A 24,683-nucleotide genomic window follows, 5' to 3' on the forward strand; every position below is an offset into this window, starting at 1 on the left:
GCAGGATGAATAATGTTTAAAAATGACAAATGTTGGCACTTGTGTTACAACTTATTTACACCAAACGCATCTCATTACTTGTGGTCATTAACACGATGTTTATTTTTACATTTGCATTTTTTTCTAATGGAAAATTGTTCTTACAAAACCCTGTACAACCCCAAAGCTCGCTCAGTGGCCAAAGACTGATCCTCCTCCACAAGAGTGACTTGAGGCCTTCTGAAAACAAATGGCAATTTTCAGTTTTCAAAGCTGGCCTTTTGCGCTAATGAAGCCCAGCAGTTTATCTGTGCTGCAGCAGGGATACGCCAGTCGGAGGCTGTATAGCCCCTGATCAGAATCGGTAAAGCCTGGTTTAAAAATCACATTTGGCAATTTCATACATCAATGCGGGGGTTCCGCCAGGGCCTCTTTAAACTTACTCCTTGGAAAACGAAGTTAAAGCACGGGCTTTATGCAGATTTGCATTTGGTGTAATGCATGGCCAGGAAAAGCTATCGGAGAAAATCCTAAACGCAAACGATTCAGTTCAACATTTCAAAGACTTACCATTTCAGACCAAGATCATGGAAGCAAATCAATGAATTTAGTGTTATGGGCATCCAAATGATTGTATTTTTAAACTCTTTGCATTGTAAACACAATTAAAAAGTATGTACTTTCCATCCAACAAAGTGATCTGTGTGTTTTCTTGCTACTTGTTTTTGGTGGTGTCCTCATTGTGGAGAGTTTATTGCAGCTCAGGACACCACTGTCGATCTCCGCTGCTTCATCCCAACTCACTTCCTTCGGAGCGTATGAGGCAGAGGAAGCATTTGAATTGATGATTTCTGCATGCCCTTTCACTCTGTGAAGTATTCATCTCTTGTGCAATATCTGAAAGGCTGGATCCATTGACACATGGCAAAGCCCTCACCCTGACAGTGAGTAAAGTGGCCCAAAATGATACACCTTTACTTCAGATGTCATTGAACCCAACGAGGAGTTTCCCTGCTGTTCAGGGTTTAAGTTCAGCAGTACAAGGATTGGTGTATAAAATGGTGGAGGGATAGATGCACAAAGTCTCTTGCCCAGAGTAGGTGAATCGCGGACTAGAGGACATAGGTTCATGGTGAAGGTGAAAAGATTTAATAGGAATCTGAGGGGTAATGTTTTCACACATAGGGTGATGGGTGTATGGAACAAACTGCCAGAGGAGGTAGGTGAGGCTGGGACTATTCCAACATTTAAGAAACAGTTAGACAGGTAGATGGATAGGACAGGTTTAGAGGGATATGGACCAAGCGCAGGCAGGTGGGACTAGTGTAGCTGGGACATGTTGGGCCGAAGGGCCTGTTTCCACATTGTATCACTCTGACTACGATTAGAGGCGTGTAGAGTCTGAAGATAGGTTTCTGCCCGAAACGTTGCCTATTTCCTTTGCTCCATAGATGCTGCCGCACCCACTGAGTTTCTCCAGCACTTTTGTCTACCTATGATTAGAGGCAACATTTCTTCTGAGCAATGTATAGGAGTGTGGAAGTGTTCCCTCGATTCCATCGTCCACGTCTGTTTGATTCTATCCCACCTTCTCAGCTCAACACACTTATCCCATCTATAAATAATCTCCAAGCACCTTCAGTTAAACAAACTCCGTAGATATTTTTAAAAATCCAATCGATTTATTAACCAACAAACCACCTTCAGGTAAAGACAGGCAGAAGGAGCAATATACAAACAAATTAACACAGATCCAATGTTGTATAAAAGCTTCAATTCTTCCACACAAATTTCAATCCATGAAACAGTTTTAAAAAAGTAGATATTGACAAAAAAAAAATTTAAAAGACATCTTCCCATCTTGCAGGCAGAGGCATCGAATGACCAGTCAACTGCGATGAGTTCCCACGGGATCCTTTCAGCCCTCACTGGCTCAGATTCTATCGACTTTGTTCAACTGGAAGACAAGAATACTACCATAAAATACACTGAATACAAAGCAAAGGGTAAAGTGCAAATCATCTGAAAAGCACAACTGATGATTTCAAACTGACGAGGACACTCCCTGGCTTACGCAATAGGTGACTTACATAAACACGTACAGAAACAATTCTAAACTCAGTCCCAAATGCAAGCAAAGCAGTTTATAATTTTCACCACATTACGATCTCTTAATGTTTACATCAGAAAAACCAGCAATGGTGGTTGTGTTGATGCAGAAGATCAGGCGGGGCAGGACATGCCTAAGATACAGCTGAGACGGTTAATACTCCGAATTATTTCGGGCAGGGAATGGGGATTCTGACTTAAGTTAAGGGTTCACAGATGAATCAGTCTGATGAATGGGGAGACAAGACACTGCCGATGGAAAATAAATTGCTGGAAGAACTCAGCAGGTCCGGCAGATTCTGAGGAGGGAAGGGGCAGACGAGGTTCCGGGTCGGAGTCTGATGCACATTAATTCTGAGATAAGGAGAAGCAACCACACGCACACAATACTCCAGTGTGGTCTGTCTCCCCAAAGCCAATTACATCTTGCTCCTGTGCCTGTGCGACGATGACCAACAGGGATTATCGTTTTAGCATCTTGGTCCTACATGTTTGTTTTCTGTGACCTAAGACTCTGTACATCCAGACATTTATTATTATTAAACCACTTTCTATTTATCCACATTATATAGAGCCATGCCTTTAGCCACTGGTCTGTCACCTTGAAGCCTCTGTCCTTCCCAAAATTCACAAACCCACTCAATTTTGCATTATCAGCAAAATTAGACATAATACTCCCTCATCTGAATCTGTTTACGTAGCTGAGGTCCCTGCACCAATCTCTAGTATGCCACTAGTTATGGCCCACAACCCTGTAAACTTTGTCTAATTTAGAGATAGTTTGTGGAAACAGGCCATTCGGCCCCAAGTCCCCTCCGACCAGCAATCATCCCGAATACTAGCATTATCCTAGACTAGGGACAATTTACAGAAGCTAATTAATCTACAAACCAGTGTGTCTTTGGAATTTGGGAGGAAACCAGAGCACCTGGAGAAAGCCCTACATGGTCACAGGGAGAATGGAATGGAACCCGGGTCTCTGGCTCTATAAGCGACAACTCTACCGCTGAGCCGCCCCCAACTGCTCTTTAATCCACCCCGTATATTCCCCTATACCATGTATTTTAATCTAACTTAGTACAGGACAGAAATGAGCCCTTTGGCCCACAACACCTGCGCTGAACATGCTGCCAAGGTAAACAAATCTCATCTGCCAGTACATGATCCACATCCCTCCATTTCCTGCACCACTATCGTATATGCCTCCACCTTCAGCCCCGGCAGCACGTTCCAGGCACCCGCCACCAGACAAATAATCCACTGCCTGGCTCAGTGGGAGAAGGGTGCTGTAGCAGTAGAATGGATTCAGTGTTTCCAGTCTCCCAATGGGTGCAAGGTTGAATCTTGAGAGACTGAGGGACTGGAGAATGAATGCTGGCGGTAACAGCACTGGAGGAAAAATGTTTGCCGACGATTCCCTGGCTACAATGAACAATGAAGCCACACAAGCACGGCCCAGATCTAAATGAACACTCCCAGGACACGGACATGTCCTTGTGTTATGGCCCTACTGCTCTCAAACAGTACAACTGTGAGAACATGAATGGGTAGTTTGATAACTTAATGTTCCAGGCTTTTATAGTTTCAGAGATACAGAGGCCCTTCGGCCCACCGACTCTGCGCCAACCAGCGACCCGCACACTAACACTATCCTACACACACTAGGGACAATTTACAATTATACCAAGCCAATTAACCTACAAACCCTCACATCTTTGGAGTGTGGAAGGAAACTGGAGCACACGGAGAAAACCCACGCATATCACAGGGAGAACGTACAAACTCCATAGACAGCACCCATAGTCTGGATCGAACCCGGGTCTCTGGCACTGTGAGGTAGCAACTCTACCACTGCATAACCGTGCCACCTAATGCGAGACAATGAATGGCCAACCACACTGCCAAAGCATCATCCAACTGGTAACAGTGCAGAAAGGTTGAAGATGGTACGGGAACCACATGAAAGGCTGGAGAGGAGGCAAAATAACTGCCTGACGATCACAATCACCGCATAGTTAATCATTAAAAAAAAAATAATAATTCTTTTCAAACTTTGCTCTTTACAGCCCTTCATTTGTGCCCCAATTTTGCCCGTTGCTGTAACTTTCTGCACTAGAACTTTTTACAAAACTATTTTGCCTTGCTGCCTCCCCCCCTTGCCCACCCAAAGCCTTTAAAACCCTGACGTTATGGTGCAAAGTGGAAAAACTAATCTTGATACGTACTGTAAGTCGAAATATCAATTTCATCTGGAAGTTCAGCAACATTAACTTCAAATCGATCCTGTACGTCATTCAGCACCTTAGCATCAGTCTCGTCAGACACAAAGGTAATGGCCAAACCCTTGGTACCAAACCGACCAGCGCGAGCAACCTGCAATGGGGTTACAAAAGATGTTATTGCATCCCTTGTGTAACTCAACACAACTTTACATTGGTTGAACACTCACACGTAGAAGAATGTAAATTATTAAGAAAATACAGTCATGGTAAACACTATCTGGTGGACAGCAGCTTCGACCACCCCGGGCCGCGGTGATTGAGCCGCGGGACTGTTTTTAACATCGCCCGGTGGGGTATCGCCTCAGCGCAGAAGGAGAAGAGGAGGGAAGAGACTGCAGACCTAAGACTTTTGCCTTCATCACAGTGAGGAGGTGCTAGATGGACTCACTGTGGTGGATGTTAATATGTGTTTATTGCTGTTTTTTATTGTATGTATGTATGACTGCAGGCACAAAATTTCGTTCAGACTTCGGTCTGAATGACAATAAAGGAAACCCTGTAACCTGTAACCCTGTATTCTACAACTCTCTCTCTCTGCACCTCCATCATAGATGCTTGTACACCAACACAGCACACACCCAGGCCCAATTGTAGCAGCTGTACCGCACACAAACAGAGTTGCACTCCCAAGGACAGTTATGTTGAAAAGAGAAGGGGGAGACATGGAACTGCAGATGCTGGTTTACAAGAAAAGACACAAAATGCTGAAGTAACTCTGCAGGTCAGGCATTTTGGGTCTGAAGTAGGGTCCCAACCCAAAACGTCACCGATCAATGCTCTCCAGAGATGCTGCCTGACCTGCTGAGTTACTCCTGCGCTGTCTTTTTTGCTGGAAAGTGAAATTTGACAGGGGTATCCTCAGCCACTCACTGCCTCAGACAGCATAGTAGGTATGGCAACCATGCAGTCAAAGACTTGCACATTATGCAAGAATGCTTCTGTTGGTCACTTGAAATACTGACCAGCGCACATCTAATCCCTTTTGCTTCTAGTTCAGCAGTGCAACCATGTGTTTTCACAACTTTGAATCAAAGGAATGGCACACAGGTGCAAAATAACAGTTCCAAGAATATTGGGGGTATGGAGAAAATTGTCAACGGTGCAAGATTAAACGCCATAAACATAAGATTATAAACCCTGTAAAACAGAATAGTGAAAGACCTGGATGGAGTGGACATGGAGAGGCTGTTTCCACTAGTGGGAGAGTCCAGGACCAGAGGTCATAGCCTCAGAATAATAGGACGTTCCTTTAGGAAGGAGATGAGGAAGAATTTCTTGAGTCAGAGGGTGATGAATCTGTGGAATTCTTTGCAGCAGAAGGCTGTAGAGGCCAAGTCAATGGATATTTTTAAGGCAGACATAGTAGATACTTAATCTGAAGGGTTTCGACCCGAAACGTTGCCTATTTCCTTCGCTCCATAGATGCTGCCTCACCCGCTGAGTTTCTCCAGCACCTTTGTCTACCTTAGATACCATTAGTACCAGTGTCAAGGGTTATGGGGAGACGGCAGGAGAACAGGGTTAGAAGGGACAGATAGATCAGCCACGATTGAATGGTGGAGTCTTGATGGGCCGAATGGCCCAATTCTGCCCCTATCATTTTTAAATTTCAACACGCTGAGTAAACCATCATCTGTCCAGGTGATGGACCCTCACCCTGTGCAGGTATGTGTCAGAATCCTCTGGCATATCATAGTTGAAAACGATGTTCACTCGCTCTATGTCCATACCACGGCCAAATAGATTTGTCGCCACCAAGATACGCCTCTGAAAATCTTTGAACTGTTGATATCGAGACAACCTGAGATAGCAAGAGGGGGAAAGGGGGCGAGGAACAAAAAAGTTGAAGCATACAGGTTTCACAAATGTTAACACATGGGAAGAAGCAACAGATAGTTGTGAAACAGCATTGTATCAATACTGACCTCTCCTCCTGTGCCATTCCCCTGTGAATGGCGATCGCTGGGAAGTTCTGCTCCACAAGCAGCTGTGCCAATGCCACGCAACGCTGAACCGACTTTACAAAGATCACCACCTGCAGGGATCACCAGCGTTAAATGGGCCTCAAGGCGGCAACGACTGCTGTTAGCATTGCGCAAGAATCGCTCAAAGTGACAACGGTCGTGAAAGTGGTGGCTTAGCACGCTCGCCTTCACGGGGAAGGGTATAGTACAATAATTTGGACATCATGTCACAGATGTATAGGTGGTGGGCGAGACAACACTGTGTACAGTTCTGGTCGCCCAGCTACAGGGAGAATGCCAAGTTGCATAGGGTGCAGAAGAGATTCACCAGGATTTACCTTGGCGTGGGTTATAGGAAGAGATTGGATCAGATGGGGATTTTTTCTTTAGAAGCGAGGATGTTGATGGGCGACCTTATTGAGGTGCACAAGATCACAATGGGCATATATAAAGTGAATGCTTAATTTATAGAGGATTCTAAAACTAGAGGGCATAGACGTGAGGTGAGAGATTTAAGAGGGACATCAAAGGGGCAACCTTTTCATGCATGGCGGTCAGGATGTGGGGCGAGCTGCCAGAAACTGTAGCTGATGCAATATTATTATTTGGACAGATGCGGATAGGAAAGGTTTACAGGGATATGTGCCAAAGGGGACTAGCCCAGAGTGCCAGCTTGGCTGAAGAGCCCTTTTCCACGCTGTATAGCTTTATCATTCCAAGGCTGAGGGTTGGCGATCCCAAACAACCCCTCTGCTTTTACACCCTAGCAGCAACAGGAAAGGACATTTTCCTCAAGTAGTTGTTGTAAGAATGAGTTTTCCACATTGAAACCTAACCCCCTCTTAATACTATTCAGACTCCTGCTACAATCCTGAATCTAACATCAGCCCTTGGATCAAGACCCATGGAGATAAGGATCCCTAAAATAATTTGCGACCTTTCCTCATTTTCTGTTAATCAAGGAGATCACTCAGCAAGAAAAATGACGCAGATGGATCAACTGGACTTTCACAGGGCAGAATTGGTAAACATAACATGACAATAAAATTTAACCGTGCTTAAAGGAGACAAAAGGAAGCTTGTGTTGACACAGACCTGCATTCTTGTAAACTCTGCCTTGGGTTAGAGACAACCCAATTGAATAGTTAAATGAAGACAGACTAGCATTAGGCTGGGGTGTTAAGGGCCTGTCCCACTTGGTGATTTTTTCGACGACTGCCGGCATCATTGACTGAGGTATCAGGTCACCGAAACATTTGTGGCATGATGACGTATGACGCGCGGTGTTTTTTCAAGCGGCGCAACATTTTCTTGTCACCGCTGGATTTTGAAATGTTCAAAATCTTTTGCCGACCCTGATATGACGCTGGCAGTCGCCGAAAAAAATCGCCAAGTGGGACAGGCCCTTTAGGGTTTAAATAACAACATCAATTAGATGGAGTTAGACCGCATCTTGTGGCAGAAGAAGTCCGGTTAAACAATCTAATGCTCCTACTCCACACAGGCTATGACCCTACATTAGAATGAATCTCACATTCAGATAGGATTCACACATGCAACCCATTGTCTTTACCAGAGTTGAATGGAAAACCGTGTTAGTAGAAGGGAAAGGACTGGGTTTTGCATGCATTGTCAGTGTTGAGTAAACTTCAACCAGCTCTCGCTCAATCCACTGCATCTCACCTGATTAAACTCCAGGACATCAAGTAAATCAAAGAGCTTTCGGTTCTTCTCATTGTCCTTTAGCTTAACATAATATTGCTGCAATCCATGGAGTGTCAGCTTAGTTTCATCGTCAACAAACACTTCCATGGGCTAAAGAGAAAAAGACCACAAACATGTAACGTTGCACATGCAACTTGCTCTGCTCCTCGGGGACATTTACCAATCGGATTTTTAATAATTTAAAAAATCAGTAACCTCCAACTACCTACTACTCTGCCCCTATCCAAGTTCAATTATACATTCCAGCATTCTTTAATAAGCCAGCCCTTAAAAGCTTTTATCTTAAAAAGCTAGCCCAGCCACACAACCAATATCAATGTGACAGCAATCAAGTGCTGGGTCTAGCTTAAAAACTGAATAATAAAAATATATCAACCATCTGAGAACAGAACAACTCCACAGCCTCAAACAACTGCCTCTACATGAAATTATTATTTTACACCCCTATTATTTTCCATCCCTAGAGCTCCACCACACTGTTTACCTTTGGAAGTCTGATTACACTCGTCCTGCATCCAGAACTTTACTCACAGCAGCATTGTAATTATGGATCAGTAAACAAACTCCCCTACACTCTCGCACAGCCCAAAGTGCACCAGTGTTGAGAACTAGGCACTTTATTTAAAGCACATCTTAGCCACAATCAGCTTATGAAGGCACTGCGTGGGACGGCAATTATATGGGAGATTAAATAGGAAGATGCAGTGATTGCCAAATATCTCTGCTTCAGTTGCAAGTACGCAATGGGTTGGCAGTAACTGATTTATTCAGGATGCTCCCACGATGGGCGACTCTTTAAGAGAACCCTAAACTGCCAGAGTGGGCTTCGAAGCAAAATGGACATTAAGTAGTGAGTGGGCAAAAATCTGGCACATGGAGTAAATTAGGGTTGGAGGGAGGTGAAATGTAACGTCTATTTTGACAAGAAAAAATGAAAGCAAATTGTGAGATTGATGGCAGTGGGGATTAAACCCACTAATGCTCAATCTGGTGAAGGGGAGAATGCACCTACTGTAAGTAATTGGGAAAGGCAACAATTCACTGTGAAGCAAATGAAATATAAATAGTTGTGCTTTCAGTTATGTGACCTTCCCGGAGTACTGTGTATAATATTGGTCTCCTTATTTAAAGATACTGCTGCATTGGAAGCAGTTCGCGGTTTACTGGACTGGTTTGGTTTGCTGGAGATGAGCTAACCGATGCAAGATCCTGAGGGTCTTGACAGGGCAAATGTGCAATTTTTCCTCGTGTGCGAGAATCTAGAACAAGGCATCTAAAACAAGGGTTCACTCATTTTGGGCAGACAACTCAAAATATTGAAGGCCACGAGTCTTTCGAACTGTCTCCTTCAAAGGATGGTGGCATCTTTAAATATGCTTCAAGCAGAGATAGACGATAAGAAAGTGTGGGAAAGGTGGATGGAAGTGCCTTTCTCTCAACTCAGGGGATAGAGATTTGATGTAATTAGCAGCATAAAGGGGCTATGTAGATGGTGAGGAACATAGTGGGAGTCTGCAACTTACTATCTGAAAGGTTACTTCAGACAGAAATTCTTATTCAATAGCAGTTGGATGGGTATTGAAGAGCAGGGATCTGCAGGCCTATAGTTATGTACTGGAAGGTTGCATTAGGTTGAGTAGCTCTTATGACTGCCCAGCATCCTGCCATTCACAAGGGCACAACAAGTCACCACTATATTCCATACTGCACTCTCCTCAGCTGTAGAACTGATGAGAGCCACGGTGGCTTCATGGCTCCAGCAGAGAGGCCTCGATTGAGATACTGAGTCACATGTCTCTGTAGCTAATAGACTAGCTGAGGATAGGTATGCAGACAGTGTAGGAACTCCCCTGCCCATCTTCAGGCCGGAGATTGGTGGTAGTGGGACCAGGGTCAGGATCTTGCAGTGACCTTAAACTTTCCCATCTACTTGGGTGAACATTTTACACTTAAGTTTAAGATTAGTTTAATCTCTGAGCTACTCCAACCTCTAGTGATGATTAACACTAAAAACAGAAACCAAGCTCGTCTCTCCAAAACACATCATAAACCCAATTCCAATCAAACCAACCAATGGTGCCACCTACATCCTGTTCCAATCACTAACAGGCATGACTAACAGTGAAGGACTCAGCATTGATCCCTGTGACATGCCACTGGTTAAAGGCCTCCATTCTGAAAAGCAACCCTCCACTACCTACCACTAAACCAATATTGATCACATAATCAAATCGACTAGTCTTCCTCGTGGGACTTTGTAACGGCAGAGGTAAATTCCACAAAGACAACATCCACTGCCCTGCCCTCCTCAATCACCTCTTCAAAAGCTCAAACTTGAGACATGATCTCCCACAAACTAAGCCATCAAGGAGCAGCTTATGCAAGTAATCGTGCAGTAAACAGCCCACTTGCTAATTAAAAACTGATGGTCATGTCTAAATTTGCTTAAAAACTGGTTGGAATGGCTTTTTAATGAATGCTTGAACATTAAAATCAGTTTCATCACAACTAATCCAGCACTGTTTGATATGTAATCTAGCAAAACCAAATTAACCATAGAAATGCCAAAACTCCCCATGACAAAGGTCATATGCCCATAAGTCTACCTTTGATTTAAACCAGCATCTGCAGTTCTTTCCTGCCCATAAGTGCCATGGATTTAAAAGGCACATGTCCCTGAGATATGGATCCATGAATTTTAATTTTGGACCAGCTGCCACCCGATGGAAGAGATTCTCATCTATACACGCACACGCGGAGCATGGATAGCCAACAAAGGGCTTCCCACCTCCACCCTCCCAATTACCGACTCCAATCCCAGACACTGCGCATAACATAGCTCCCCATGCTATGAGCCTGCTGGTACTATGAGTCAATCGCCCAACATCTGCAAGCAGAAAACTTCCACGAGCTATTATCCCATACCACCCCTTGCCCTCTTACAACTGGAACAGCTGGATCCAGCACAAAATAAGCATTGTTTGGTACTTGTGGTGAATGCAAACCTGAAAGTGTGCGAATACCATCTCAAATTAAGGATTTGAACTAACAGTGACACAACAGAATGGAACCTAATTAAAATGAAGCAAAGCACCAGCAGTTGAATAACAAGATACTAACGGCAAAATGAAAAGGCCTAGACACAATAAGGTGTTCAGCTAAAAGGAGATACCAAAGAAATAGCCAGAAATAGACCAGAGTTCTCACAATGTAAATGCAAAGAGTGAAATCAAAGTAAAAAGCTATGAAGGTCTAGCAGAGCTATAATGGCAGACATAACAGACAAACTGTATTATGAAAAATACAGTTGCAATCAGAAAATACACTGTCTGAAAGGGTGGTGGGAAAGAACTTTCAGCTAGATAAATATTTGGAAAAGGTAAAAAAAAAAAAATGGTGCTGGGAGCCAATAAGCCTTTTACAATGCTTATAAATCAATATCTCTCAAATCTGTTTGGGTTCTAAGTCACAAACATAAAGCATACAGCAACATGTAACTAAGTTAGAGGCCATGATTTTAAGAAAATCGTGATTGAGAGCTCAAATATCAGAATAATTGCTGTTTGTTTAAATATGTATTACTAATCGACTGCATGAACACCTAGGCTTGGGCTTGACATAAATCCAGCTTTTTAACCATCTTCCTTGGAAACTTTTTTGAACAAAAAAGATAATTTGGCATTCGGAAATGACCATTAAACACTGACTATATCAAGCAGAAAATTAACTTAATACATATACTGGGTTCAGAAAAACTTCAGCTTTAACCACAAGTACCAAACAAGTCTATAATGAACTGGTAGGGAAATGAATCCCAAAATATGGTGTCACAATGACCACAATTTGACTGCAGAGCCCACTGGCCGTTCATGGCTTATGGCATTATTAAGCTGCTCTGTAGTTTAAAATGGTTTCCGCTGGTTGCAGGAGTCTGCCATTATGCTGACAGTCACCTCATTAGTCTGTTGCATACAAACCATTCCACATTAAGAAATGGAACTTTGTAAAGCTGTGTTGAAGGTGGAGTCCTCTTGCAGCCATCCTTGACCGTTGCAGGTCTCAAGGTCAGCAGCACAATGGATGAACCAGTCCATTAGATAGATAACATGATTAACCACAAGTGGCTATGTTTGCGCTGGCCACCAATCGCACCCCTGGCGATAAAGGAATATCTTCTTCCACTCGACGACAGCAGGGATCACTTCTGAAGATACTAACATTACATCTCTCTTCAGAATATTTAAAAACAGGATTGTGGCTAACTTTTTTAAACTGCTTCACCCCAAACATGTGGGTCTTCTGGAGGTTGCAGATAATTGGACATTGTTAGAGCACTAAACTAGATCTTTCTTTGTGACCATGAGCACCATCTTGCAGACAATGCAACTAACTGCTGACCGAAGGTGAGCGAAGGGCTGCTGGAACACCTGTCACAACCCTCAGCTGCACTAGCTTTCAGGGAACAGTGGCACATGCTGATCTTTATCAGGAGGACTGAGCTAATGATGACCTCACTGTCTATACCGAAACCGTAGATCTTCCGGAAAACGCAACTAACTTCTCTGGAAAGCCTGCGCTACCATAACTCTGACTTTTTGAAAGCTGACCTTTTCTGAATATTAGCTTCTCCGCGAATTTATTAACACAGACCCAAATATGGCCGGGTCTGTGGCAAGAACAGGCGCATAAACTCTCTCACCGTGAGCATTTCTGGAGAAACATGGACATGAGCTCGAGACGCCTTAGTCTAAGCTGCACTATTTCTAGCTAGTTGGTGAGAATGGAATCTTGCAACGGGTACAACTGTGTGATGATGAGCTTCAAGGAGGAGCACCGTGCCGTTCCATTCCATTCCAGATTAGGCCTTGCTTGACTCTTAGGAATACAAGCAACCTTGATAGTGGCTCATCAAAAAGTGGTGGGTAGTGGTAAGAAAGATGAATAATTACATCCTGCATGAACTTGCGGCAGACTGGGCGGATCTCCTTGCTTAGGGTGGCGCTGAACATCATAACTTGCTTTTCATGAGGAGTTAGACGGAAAATATCCTGGACATCTCTACGCATGTCTGCAAACAAACAAGAACAAAACTGTCAATGCCTGCAACGATGTTCCTACGGCTAAGCTAAATGCACCACTCATCAGCCAGTCCATGGGCAATGATCCAAAAAACCTGCCTTATCAGAATGTTTGTGGACATATGTTCCTGGGAATGCACATTGCTGAAGATCTGACCCGGGCCCAGCATACTGATGCATCACAATGAAAGCTCACCGACTCATCTATTTCCTCGGACGTTTGATGATATTCGGCACGTCACCGAATTTCTACAGATGTGGAAAGCATACTGGCTGGCTGCATCACAGCCTGGTTTGGTAATTTGAACGCCCAAGAATGAACGTGGTAGACATTGCCTGGTCCACCATCCAAAGGCATCTACAGGAACAGATGCCTCAGGAGATAGCTAATATCAAAGACCCACACCACCATGGTCATGTTTTCATGGTCCGAAAGGTCTGAATGACAAATAAAGGATTCAATTCAGCTCGATGTTACCATCAGGGAGGTGGAACACAAGCCTGAGAAGTTCTTCAGGTTCTTCCTACCATCCCTTATTTAACATTCCTGTTTCCTTATTCCACATTCATTGCAAAACCTACATAGCCGGATTTATTTTAAGCAATCATCTCCTATCGATATACTAATTAAAGTTCATACATCTGCACTTTGTCGAACTTTAAAACCCCTTAATTCTCAGACTGGCCATTCTTCCTAACAAAACTATCTCGTCTTTTATAATAATTTAGCTTCTCCGGCTAGTTTAAATAATGATTCCAGGAGTTTTCATTCCTCAGAAGTCAAGAACAATTCAGTGCTTATTTATCACCTTAGTTTTAATCCTAATTAATTGCAGTCCCTTCCCCAATAAATCTTAATAAAATGCCTTTGTGTGGAAGATACTAAAGAATTAAGTTCCCCCAGTTTCCCTTACACTTGATGTGGGAACAATAATTTTCAAAGGGCACAAATCTGAAATAATACACCATAGTTTCAGTGGATCAACCAGGATCCCATAGAAGACGGAAGTAGATAAATATACTCAAGCTTAATGTGGGGGGGGGGGGTTATACCACTGGGACAGCATGATTAGTCCTCAGAATAAGGAATTCATTTCGGAAGTAACCCATGTCCACTTTCAATCACGACCAAATAACAGGAGCCAGTTTTGATTTGACATCTGCAGCAAGTCCGAAAGAAAATATTGTTTAATATTTATCAGCTTAGCGAAAAATAAATTGAAAACACCTCACTCACCAAGTTGTTCCAACATTTTATCGCACTCATCCAATACAAAGTGCTTAACGTATTTCAAATTGAGCGACTTATTACGCGTAAGGGCCAGAATTCGTCCAGGTGTTCCCACAACAATATGAGGACAATTCTTTTTCAGAATATCTTCATCCTTTTTAATTGACAAGCCTCCAAAAAATACTGCTGCCTGTTAAAAAACAAATCAAAAACAGTTATCATTTAACACATTTGTCAGAAAAAAAATAGATGAGCTTTTCTGCAACGTGACAAGAATGTACGGTTCATTTTACGAGGAAAGACTGGGTATGTTTCCATAGAAAATAGGTGCAGGAGTAGGTCATTCGGCCCTTCGAGTCAGCACCGCTATTCAATAGGATCATGACTGATCATCCAAAATCAATAACCTGTTCCTGCTTTCTCCCCAGATCCCTTGATTTCGTTAGCCCTAAGAGCTAAATCTAACTCTCGCTTGAAAACATTCAGTAAATTGGCCTCCACTGTTTGCTGTGGCAGAGAATTCCAGATTCACAACTCTGGGTGAAAACGTTTTTCTTCATAGCCCTACCCCTTATCCTTAAACTGTGACCCCCCTGGTTCTGGACTCCTCCAACATGGGGAACATTTTTCCTGCATCTAGTCCTGTCCAATCCCTTAAGAATGTTATATGTTTCTATAAGATCTCCTCTCATCCTTCTAAATTCCAGCAAATACAAGCCCAGTCGACCCATTCTTTCATCATGTCAGTCCCGCCATCCCGGGAATTAACCTGGTGAAACTACGCCGCACTCCCTTGGAGATTGAGAGAATCTGACACAAAATGTAAAAAATTCAACTAAACTTTGTTTTAGCTGTTGAGGGAATATAATGGCTGAGGTTTTCCCAAAACACCTCGACTCTCCAAAATAATTAAGGAAGCTTTTTATAGGATGCTACAATGCCCAGTGTGAAAGGTCCATTATATACACACTCACCTTAATGTTTGGCATGTACTTCGAAAACCTTTCATATTCTTTGCTAATCTGAAAAGCCAACTCTCTGGTATGGCACATGACAAGGACCGACACCTGTTAATGAATCAAGAATAGTAAAATATCAGGTGGAAAAATCTGTGACAATATTTCACAACAAATTCCTTTCAAACAGACTTCTCACAATTCAGATGCACACATCAGCACAGCCCAATGATCTGTCAATGTTAATATAATCAATTCAATAGAACATTAATAACATTAAAGGCACTGCAGCATTGACATTCAAAAGTAGAAAATCTTCAACCAAAACGTCAACTTTTAGTTCTTCCCCCTACTTCCTCATGTTTGTTGACTATACAAACATGTCAAAGTTTATAAGCCGCCTTCTTTTCTGTGGGATTGCCAGAGGTCCACTTGCATACTTCAAGTGTTAACAGCATCACCATTCTAGACCTGATATTTCCCTTTGTGATAGAAGCCATTCATCCAGCATACAATTTTGGTCTCACACAAGATCAATGTATGTCAGATTTTATCAAAATGATGTGTATACAATTTTTTTTTTTAAATCAGACAATGCCTGGGAACAGAAAATGCCAAATACACTCAGCAGGTTAAACAGCATCTATGAAAAGCAAATCGAGTTGGCATTTCAGGTCAAAGACCGTACATCAGTTTCTTTTCATTATGTACTAGCATTAGTGTGTAATGACACGAATTGGGATAATTAGCACTGGAATCAGATAGCATTTGGGAAGACAATTCTGTTAAGTTTAACCCGTTTGTTTTCACAATTATTTGTGTCAAATGATATTGGCTCAATAGCCAAGCATTCAATGTACAATTCATTGTTACCATTCTACAGTATCATCTGATAAATTACCTGTCCATCAACGGCCTCCAACTGTTGCAGAGTAGCAAGAACAAATACAGCTGTCTTTCCCATTCCAGATTTGGCCTGACAGAGGATGTCCATTCCAAGAATGGCCTGAGGAATGCACTCATGTTGAACTGCAGGGAGAACAGATACATCAATGAGTGTATCGTACTAAACATATCTAGGTTTATATTCTGTGTCTAGCCTTGGTGTATATCCAGTTCATCATCCCATTGACCATTAAGGTGGGCCTTCCTAATCTGGGTTAAACTCCTTTGAAGAACATTGGGGCGGATATTTCCCCATGGCCTGATGAAATTTACCTTTAGTTATTGAAGGGTCAGAAGAGAGACAGCTGGGGCCTTGTTAGAGATTTTTGTCTCCTCTTCAGTCATAGACAAGGACTGGTAAATAGTCAATGCTGTACTTTATGTGCAGGCAATAGGGACAAAACAGGAAAGTATAGGCGGGTAAGCCTTGCATCAGTGGTAGGAGATTCTTCGGGATAGGATTTTCTCAATCTAGAGAAGTATGTACTTATTACGGATGGTCAGCATGGCTTTATGCAGGACAGGTTATATCTTACAAATTATTATATTGAGATGGTGATTGACGAGGGTAGGGTTGTGGTTGTTGTCTTAGTGTACCATTTGACGAGGTCCCTCATGGTTATTAGTCTGGAAGATTAAGGCCCACGGGATTCATGGAGTCTCAGTAGACTGTATTCAAAATTGACATGTGTAAGAAAGAACTGCAGATGCTGGTTTAAATCGAAGGTAGACACAAACAGCTGGAGTAACTCAGCAGTTGAGGCAGCATCTCTGGAGAGAAGGAAGGGCGATGTTTCGGGTCGAGGCCCATCTTCAGACTAATGTCTGGGGGCGGGACAATGATAGAATGTAGGCGGAGACAGTAAGACTAGTGGGAGAACTGGGAAGGGGTTGGAGAGAGAAAAGCAAGGGCTATCTGAAGTTAGGGAAGTCAATGTTCGTACTGCTGGGGTGTAAACTACCCAAGTGAAATATGAGGTTCCATGCCTCTAATTTGCGTTGGGCCTCACTCTGACAATGGAGGAGGCCCAGGTCAGACAGGTCAGATTGGGAATGGGAAGAGGAGTTGAAGTGCTGAGCCACCGGGAGATCAGGTAGGTTAAGTCTGACTGAGCGGAGGTGTTCAGTGAAACGATCGCCGAGCCTGCGCTTGGTCTCGCCGATGTAGAGGTTGACACCTGGAACAGCGGATACAGTAGATGAGGTTGGAGGAGTTACAAGTGAACCTCTGCCTCACCTGGAAAGACTGTTGGGGACCTTGGATGGAGTCTAGGGGGGAGCTAAAGGGAATGGTGTTGCATGGGAAAGAACCTGGGGAGAGGTTGGTTTGGGTGGGAAGGGGCGAGTTGACCAGGGAGTTTCTGAGGGAACGGTCTCTGCGGAAAGCAGAAAGGGGTGGATATGAGAAGATGTGGCCAGTAGTTGGATCCCATTGGAGGTGGCAAAAGTGTTGGAGGATTATATGCTGTATGCGTCGGCTGATGGGGTGGAAGGTGAGGACAATGGGGACTCTGTCCTTGTTACGAATGGGGGGAGGGGGAGTAAGAGCAGAGCTGCGGGGTTGGCTTGATCATTGAAGACAGACGATAGTGGTGGAAGGGTGTTATTCAGACTGAAGGTCCATGACCAATAATGGTTCGCAAGCATCAGTGCTGAGACCTCTATTGCTTGCAATATAAATAAATAATTTAGTTTAAAAAAAGATCTAGGGAAACAGAGATGCAACAATTGGCATAGGTATGGATAGTGAGGGTTGCCTTAGGACATTGCAGAATATAGATTTGTTGAAAATTTCGAGAGAATTGACAGATGGGAGCATTATTTGGCTATGAGGTCTTGCACTTTGTGGGGTGGGTCAAATGTAAGAGGAAACTATACAGGAAATGACAGGACCAATGATGTATTGTAGAGGGATCTTGGGGTCCACGTCCATAGCTCCCTGAAAGTGGCAACACAATTTAGGATGGTAAAAATGATGTACAGAATACTTGCCTTTATCGGTTAGGGCAGGAAGTATAGAAGTTGCAAGTTATTGCCGCAGATACATAAACCTTGATAGAAGTACACAAAATGATGAGGGGCACAGGGCAGATAATCTCCCATCTCTGATGGAAATGTCAAATATTTTTTTGGGGGGCACAGATTTAAGGGAGGAGGAAGTGAGATTTGCAAGACAACCATTTATTTAGCAGCCTGGAACCCTCCCCCCCCCCCATGCAAATACAATGGTAATGCTTGGAAGGCATTTAGACAGGGACCTAAACAGTCATGGGATAGAAGAATTTGGACCATTTGCAGACAGATGGCATCAGTTTAAGTTGGCATCGTGGGACAAAGAACCAGTTCCTGTTCGTTCAAAGTCATGTCCGTATCTTTGCGTCTTCTCTAGCCACAGGCAAGGTCCCAGAGTCGCTAATGTCGTTCCTTATTTTAAGGGAAGGAGGGTGAATCCAGGGAATTATAAACCGGTGAGCCTCATGTCAGTGGTAGGGAATTATTGGAGAGGATTCTTCGGGATAAGATTTCCATCTGGAAAAGAATGGGTTAATTAGGGACAGTCAACATGGCTTTCATCATAACAGGTTGTGTCTTACTAACTTGATCAAATTTTTTGAGATGACAAAGGCAATTAGTGAGGGCAGGGCAGTGGATGTTGTCCACGTGGATTTTAGCAAACCATTTGATAAAGTCCCCAATGGTCAGCAGACTGAGAAGACTAGATGCACGGAATTAAGAGTGACTTGGTCGTATGGATTCAGAACTGGTTTACTGATAGAAGAGGGTTGTGCGAGAAGGACAATATTCAGGCCCATTTCCACACTGTATTGTGGAAATTATACAGGAAGTTACAGCGAAAGGCCCATTTCCACACTATACAAAAATAAAATTACAGCTCGGCATTCAACCGGTTGCATCGTGGCTTGGTTCGGCAATTTGAGCGCCTTGGAGAGGAAAAGACTACAAAAAGTAGTAAACACTGCCCAGTCCATCATCGGCTCTGACCTTCCTTCCATCGAGGGGATTTATCGCAGTCGCTGCCTCAAAAAGGCTGGCAGTGTCATCAAAGACCCACACCATCCTGGCCACACACTCATCTCCCTGCTACCTTCAGGTAGAAGGTACAGGAGCCTGAAGATTGCAACAACCAGGTTCAGGAATAGCTACTTCCCCACAGCCATCAGGCTATTAAACCTGGCTCGGACAAAACTCTGATTATTAATAACCACTTTCTGTTATTTGCACTTTACCAGTTTATTTATTCATGTGTGTATATATTTATATCATGGTATATGGACACATTTATCTGTTTTGTAGTAAATGCCTACTATTTTCTGTGTGCTTAAGCAAAGCAAGAATTTCATTGTCCTATACAGGGACACATGACAATAAACTCACTTGAACTTGAACTTGAAAGTCATGTCACAGCTTTATATGGCTGTAGTCAGGCCACATTAGGAGTATTGTGTGTAGTTCTGGTCGACATTACACAAAAGAGATGGAGGCTTTGGAAAGGGTATTAAGGAGTTTTACCAGAATGATGCCCGGATTAGGAGGTCTTAACTACGGGGAGATTAGACAGACTTGGATTGTTTTCTCTAGAGATTGTTGAGAGCCTTAATATAAATATTTAAAATTATGAGAGGCATAGACTGGGTACACAGTAGAATATAATGCCCATGATAGAAGTGTCAAATACTAGAGGGTATAGCTTTAAGGTTGGAGGGGCAACGTTTTAAGGGAAGAGTTTGTTTTGGAGCAGATGCGATAGTGAAAGGCTTTTAGATAGGCACGTGGGAAAGGAGATGTTGATCCCGCAGGCAGAGATTAGTTCATCCTAACCACTTTCAACACAGACATTGTGAGCCAGTGCTGTTCTATGTAATTTGAGACATTTTAAAAATATAGTATTTAGATAAACCTGCCTTTGAAAAAATATTTAAGCTAAACATGGCACAGAACTTTGGAAATTAGTGGTCATGTTAAAGATGCGAACTTGTGGTTCTTTTCATGCAGCAGGAGAATATAAACTGAACAGAAATAATATATTTTGAAAGATAAATTGTGTCAACAAGCAAAGCAGTAGATTGGCTCAGCTGTTCGAGCTGCTGCCCGAAGCTCCAGAATCTCAGGTTCAATCCTAACCACCAGTACCATCAGTGTGGAGTTTGCATGTTTTGCCTGGACCCCGTTGGCGTTCCCAAGTGTTATGGGTTCCTCCTACTTCCCAACGATATGCAGGTTGGTAGATTGACTCATCTGCATCAGCGAATGCTAGAATCTGGTGGAATATGATGGGAATGTGGGGAGAACAAAATGGGATTCATGTAGAAGAAATGTAAATGAGTGCTTGATGATGAGCATGAACTCAGTGGGTTTACTATAAGAATACGATTCCAAACCCCACATTAGACAAGAGGAAAAGGTTCTGTGAGAATATATACACTGTACTGAAGAGGCACCACAATGGTTGCGGTACTGGTTCTTGTCTGGAACATGCTGCCACATGGAAGCAGTCCACACATATGAATGAAATTTAGAAGGAAGTTTCATTTATCTTTCACTGGTTTTCAATTTTGATATTCCAGTTGCTAGACCACAATTTACAAGCTGGTTAGAATGTTGTGCCCAAAGGTTAATTCAAAAACATGATAGTGATTCTTCAAAAGCATTAAGGATTTCACGTGCCTCAGGACCGCCAAAAGATCTAACCTGTGGACAAATCTCTGAACGTAACATCTAAGGAATTCCTGTTGAACTTGAGAAAACCACAGTCAGAACAAAGCCCCGAAATCCATGAACATTCTGATCAACAAGCTGGAGACTTCCATGTTAGCCCAGGCACTCTGAACCTTCAACGTTAATTTGTGCATAAGTAGCAGGAACATAAATAACCATCAATAATGGTTTACCTTCCGAGGGATGCTCAAAGCCGCAGTCCACAATGGCTCGAAGCAGCTCCGGTTTGAGCAAGAAATCCCTGAAGCCAGAGCTATGAATGGAGACGTAAGATCCCTTCACGTCCTTCTTAGCGGGAGCCGATGCGGGTTCTGTAGTGGTTTGGTTTTCATCATCCTCTTCATAATCCAACAACTCATTCTCAACATCATTCTCTGCCATTTTGACTGATGGGATACAAACATTACAGGCTTCAGCAAACATCTTTAAAAGTGGACAAGGCTGAACAATTGTTCAACCCTTTAAGGGCGGTGATAAAGCAACCCCCCTCACCATTTAAAAGATTATTCCACTGTACAATAACCCCATTCTGTAGCGACATCCGCCATCTCCATTCGTTTGAGATGTCTTCCATCAATTCACCAACCCATTATCAATCTCCAACCCCCGTGCATTTCTTCAATCACCCCAACTCTTCAGGATTTTACATCCCTGCCAACCAACACTAGATCTCCTTCCCTATATCATGTCATTGCCTCCCTTTCCCACCCCGCTTAAGAATCACATCAATACCCACCCATCTCGCCTCAGCTTATAAATGCCTGACTTGCCTTCAGCCTACACATACATGAACAGGTGTTTGGGAGACTGACAGAAAGGATTAGCCAGCTGCCACTGGACTGTCAGCATCTTCTCTGAGAACATGGTTCAGGGAGTATTTATGACTTACAAATCATCCCAGGAAAGGAGTCCTGTCGTAATCTGTGGATGGTCTATAGACCAATTAACACCCAAGCCTTTTCCACCATTCTACACAATTATGCGTTACCATCTATGCTGCACCCAGCTCTTTACCCATTGTGTTTTGATTGACTGTTATGTGTTGATGCCTTGTTTCTGGAATTTTACCAAGCTCCATGACTTGGCTTCCATTGCTTCAGTCCGAGAAAGAAGACATTTCTCATAAATCTCTGCCCTTAAACCCGAGATAAGTGACTTTTTTTTCTACACCAGAGGAATGTGCACACCATGGCAGAGTTTATTAAGTTAGAATCAAATCTTGCTTACATTCTCAACTCCAGTGAACACAAACCTAGTCAACATTTGTTTGTAGCCTTTTATTCTATCAAGTGCTTGGCAGGATACCTTTTTAAATGTGATGATAGTTTCGGCCTTCACCACCTTCTGTGTTGCGTTAAGTTTTGTTTCTTGTTACGTGTACTGAGGTACAGTGAAAAGCTTTTTCTCCTCACCATCTCAAACAGCTAGACAAATCAGTCTGTTGTACATTTGTTGTAATTTATGTACGGCAAGTATACTCTTACCTAGTTAAGAACCAATCTATACAACCCTCCAGTGTGGTCTCACAATAATTTTTAGCTTGCCAACCCTGTACATTTGTAAAACAACCATCTGACCTTCATTTCCACACTTCTTAAACTATCTTTTATAAAACATGATTTTTATGTTCCATCCTGAAGTAAACAATTCCACCTTTATATACATCTACTATGTGCCGTATGAATACTTTATCTACCTAAATCACCTTGAATCCTCTTTACATTCTGCACACACTCCCTAGTTTTGCCTTGCTAGCAAAATACAGATTTCATTGTTCCCTCTTCCAAAAACGTATGTGTAATAATATATATAAAAAGCCTCTAATATCGATGTAAGACGGCCAAATCAGTTTCTTGTTTTATTTTATTTTTTAATGTGGGGCTAATAAATTCGACGCCATAATCTGGTTCAACTATTTAATGGCCTATTGAATTCTGGAAAATGTTGTCAACCAGATCGTCCACGACGACCCCCTTTATTATTCTTAACGCCCTCCAACTCCCGTCCCCGGTGAGACGTCCCAACACACTGGAGACCCGAGTCCCCTATTGGCCAAAGATCTGCTCTAAGATCTTTGCTATTGACCACGTCTGGGTTCCTAAACTATCGGCTTTATTTCACGCTAACCAACCAACCAACCACCTCCCCTCGCTCAGACACCATTCAAATGCCGCCCGGTTCTGGGGTCGGTCGGTCGGTCGAGCAACGCGGCCGGCCTGTTGTTGTAGGCCTTGTCCCCCACTCAATGGGCGGCGTTGCAAAGGCCCAAAAGCCGGGCGGAGCTGAATCGTATCGGACCGTGGCCCCCTTCGACCTCCGAGTCCGGGCCGGAGCGGGCTAGTCCCGGGAGAGATGCAGAGAAGAGGGTCCACCCGCCGTTCACACTCACCTTCCACAGGCTCGCTCGCTCGCTCGCCGCTTTTTGCAAATGGCCGCTCCTCGCGCTCTTCGCGGGTATTCCTGCGGCCGGAAGTCCCGCCTCCCGCTTCACTCCCATTGGCCGCCGCGCGACGAGTGCGTCACCACGCCGCGTTCCGATTGGCCACGACCGGCTAACGGTCGTGAGGCGGAGGCGGAGCCTGCCGGATTCTATCCTCCGATTGGTCGATTGGGTTATCACTCAGCCGAAGCGGGCGGAGTACCCGGACAGGTTTGTGATGCGGTTCCCCTTCTGGCGGAGGGTGACAGTGCGGCCCTCAGCACCGGGCGGCGCTGCGGCGCTAGCTACCCTTCCCTTCCCTTCCAGTGTTGCAGGTGCGCACTTGCATTCGCCCCCCCCTTCATTTGGCTTACAAATGTAAAATGATTGATTGAATGAACGAACAGAACATTTTAAAAATGCGCATTGGCTTTTGTCAACCAGCATCAGTACTGTTTCTGCTTTACTCCTGGCAATGACTACAGTGCATTTTGCAGTTGTACGCACTGCAGGCAATGGTGAATGGAATGAGTGTCGAGGCTGGATGATAGCAAAGATCATAGGCTTTGGATGATAGGGTGTCCTTTAAATAGGCTGCTTTGTTTCGGATGGTGTTGAGCTTCTTGAGAGTTATCGGTGCTGCTCTCATCGAAGAGTGTTCCATCATCTTGTTCCGACTTGTTCACAACTTATAGGAGTAAAATTTGGCCATTCAGCCCATCGAGTGCCATTCAATCTTGGCTGATCTCTGCCTCCTAATCCAATTTTCCTGCTCAATGCTGGACACTTGGCCTCGGATCTATTTGTGTAGCCACGGTATTTATGAGGAGGATCCAGTTGAATTTCTGTCTGGAGATGGCAAGAACATTGATTACTGTTCTAGCTTAACTTTTTTTCCAGAGACGCAGTGCTGGAGTAACTCAGCGGGTCAGGCAGCTTCTCTCGAGAGCAGGAATCAACTGCCTGATCTACTGAGTTACTCCTGCACTTTGTGTCTCCCTTTTTATAAACCAGCATCTGTAGTTCCTTGTTTCTAATTTGTTTAGCAATGGTTATTAGAACATGGAAAGTGCAGCATAGGAACAGGCTCTTCGGCCCACAATGTCTGTGCCGACCACTTTCATCTGTCTGCACATGATCCATATCCCTCCATTCCCAGTACAACAATGGTATTGCCATTAACCATATACCTTTTACATTCGAACCTCTCAACCTGCAACATTTTACTTACACTTACTCTGATTATATTCCATCTGCC

At 43.5% G+C, this 24,683-nt stretch overlaps 1 protein-coding gene across 1 annotated transcript; it reads right to left on the reverse strand.

The window, feature by feature from the left end:
- Window positions 1–1,639: 1,639 nt before the first annotated feature.
- On the reverse strand, window positions 1,640–23,494 carry LOC116966015 (spliceosome RNA helicase DDX39B). The gene is made up of 11 exons (XM_033012132.1): window positions 23,396–23,494; window positions 21,180–21,392; window positions 16,226–16,353; window positions 15,343–15,435; window positions 14,375–14,558; window positions 13,009–13,127; window positions 8,018–8,149; window positions 6,296–6,405; window positions 6,027–6,171; window positions 4,314–4,461; window positions 1,640–1,936 (listed from the first exon to the last, which is right to left on the reverse strand). The coding sequence occupies exons 2-11, from the start codon at window positions 21,385–21,387 to the stop codon at window positions 1,920–1,922; spliced, it is 1,284 nt and encodes a 427-aa protein (XP_032868023.1). The 5' UTR covers window positions 21,388–21,392; window positions 23,396–23,494; the 3' UTR covers window positions 1,640–1,919.
- Between the last annotated feature and the right edge of the window lie 1,189 nt (window positions 23,495–24,683).

The sequence above is a fragment of the Amblyraja radiata genome, chromosome 35 (genome assembly GCF_010909765.2).
Source record: "Amblyraja radiata isolate CabotCenter1 chromosome 35, sAmbRad1.1.pri, whole genome shotgun sequence".
Lineage (NCBI taxonomy): Eukaryota > Metazoa > Chordata > Chondrichthyes > Rajiformes > Rajidae > Amblyraja > Amblyraja radiata.

Coding starts and splice junctions, on each gene's coding strand:
- LOC116966015 (XM_033012132.1), bottom strand. CDS start 21,387: ATGGCAGAGAATGATGTTGAGAATGAGTTGTTGGATTATGAAGAGGAT. Junction 13,128..14,374: donor TAAAATGTTGGAACAACTTG/GTGAGTGAGGTG, acceptor GTTTGTTTGCAG/ACATGCGTAGAGATGTCCAG. Junction 8,150..13,008: donor GCCGCAAGTTCATGCAGGAT/GTAATTATTCAT, acceptor TTTTCTCTTTAG/CCCATGGAAGTGTTTGTTGA.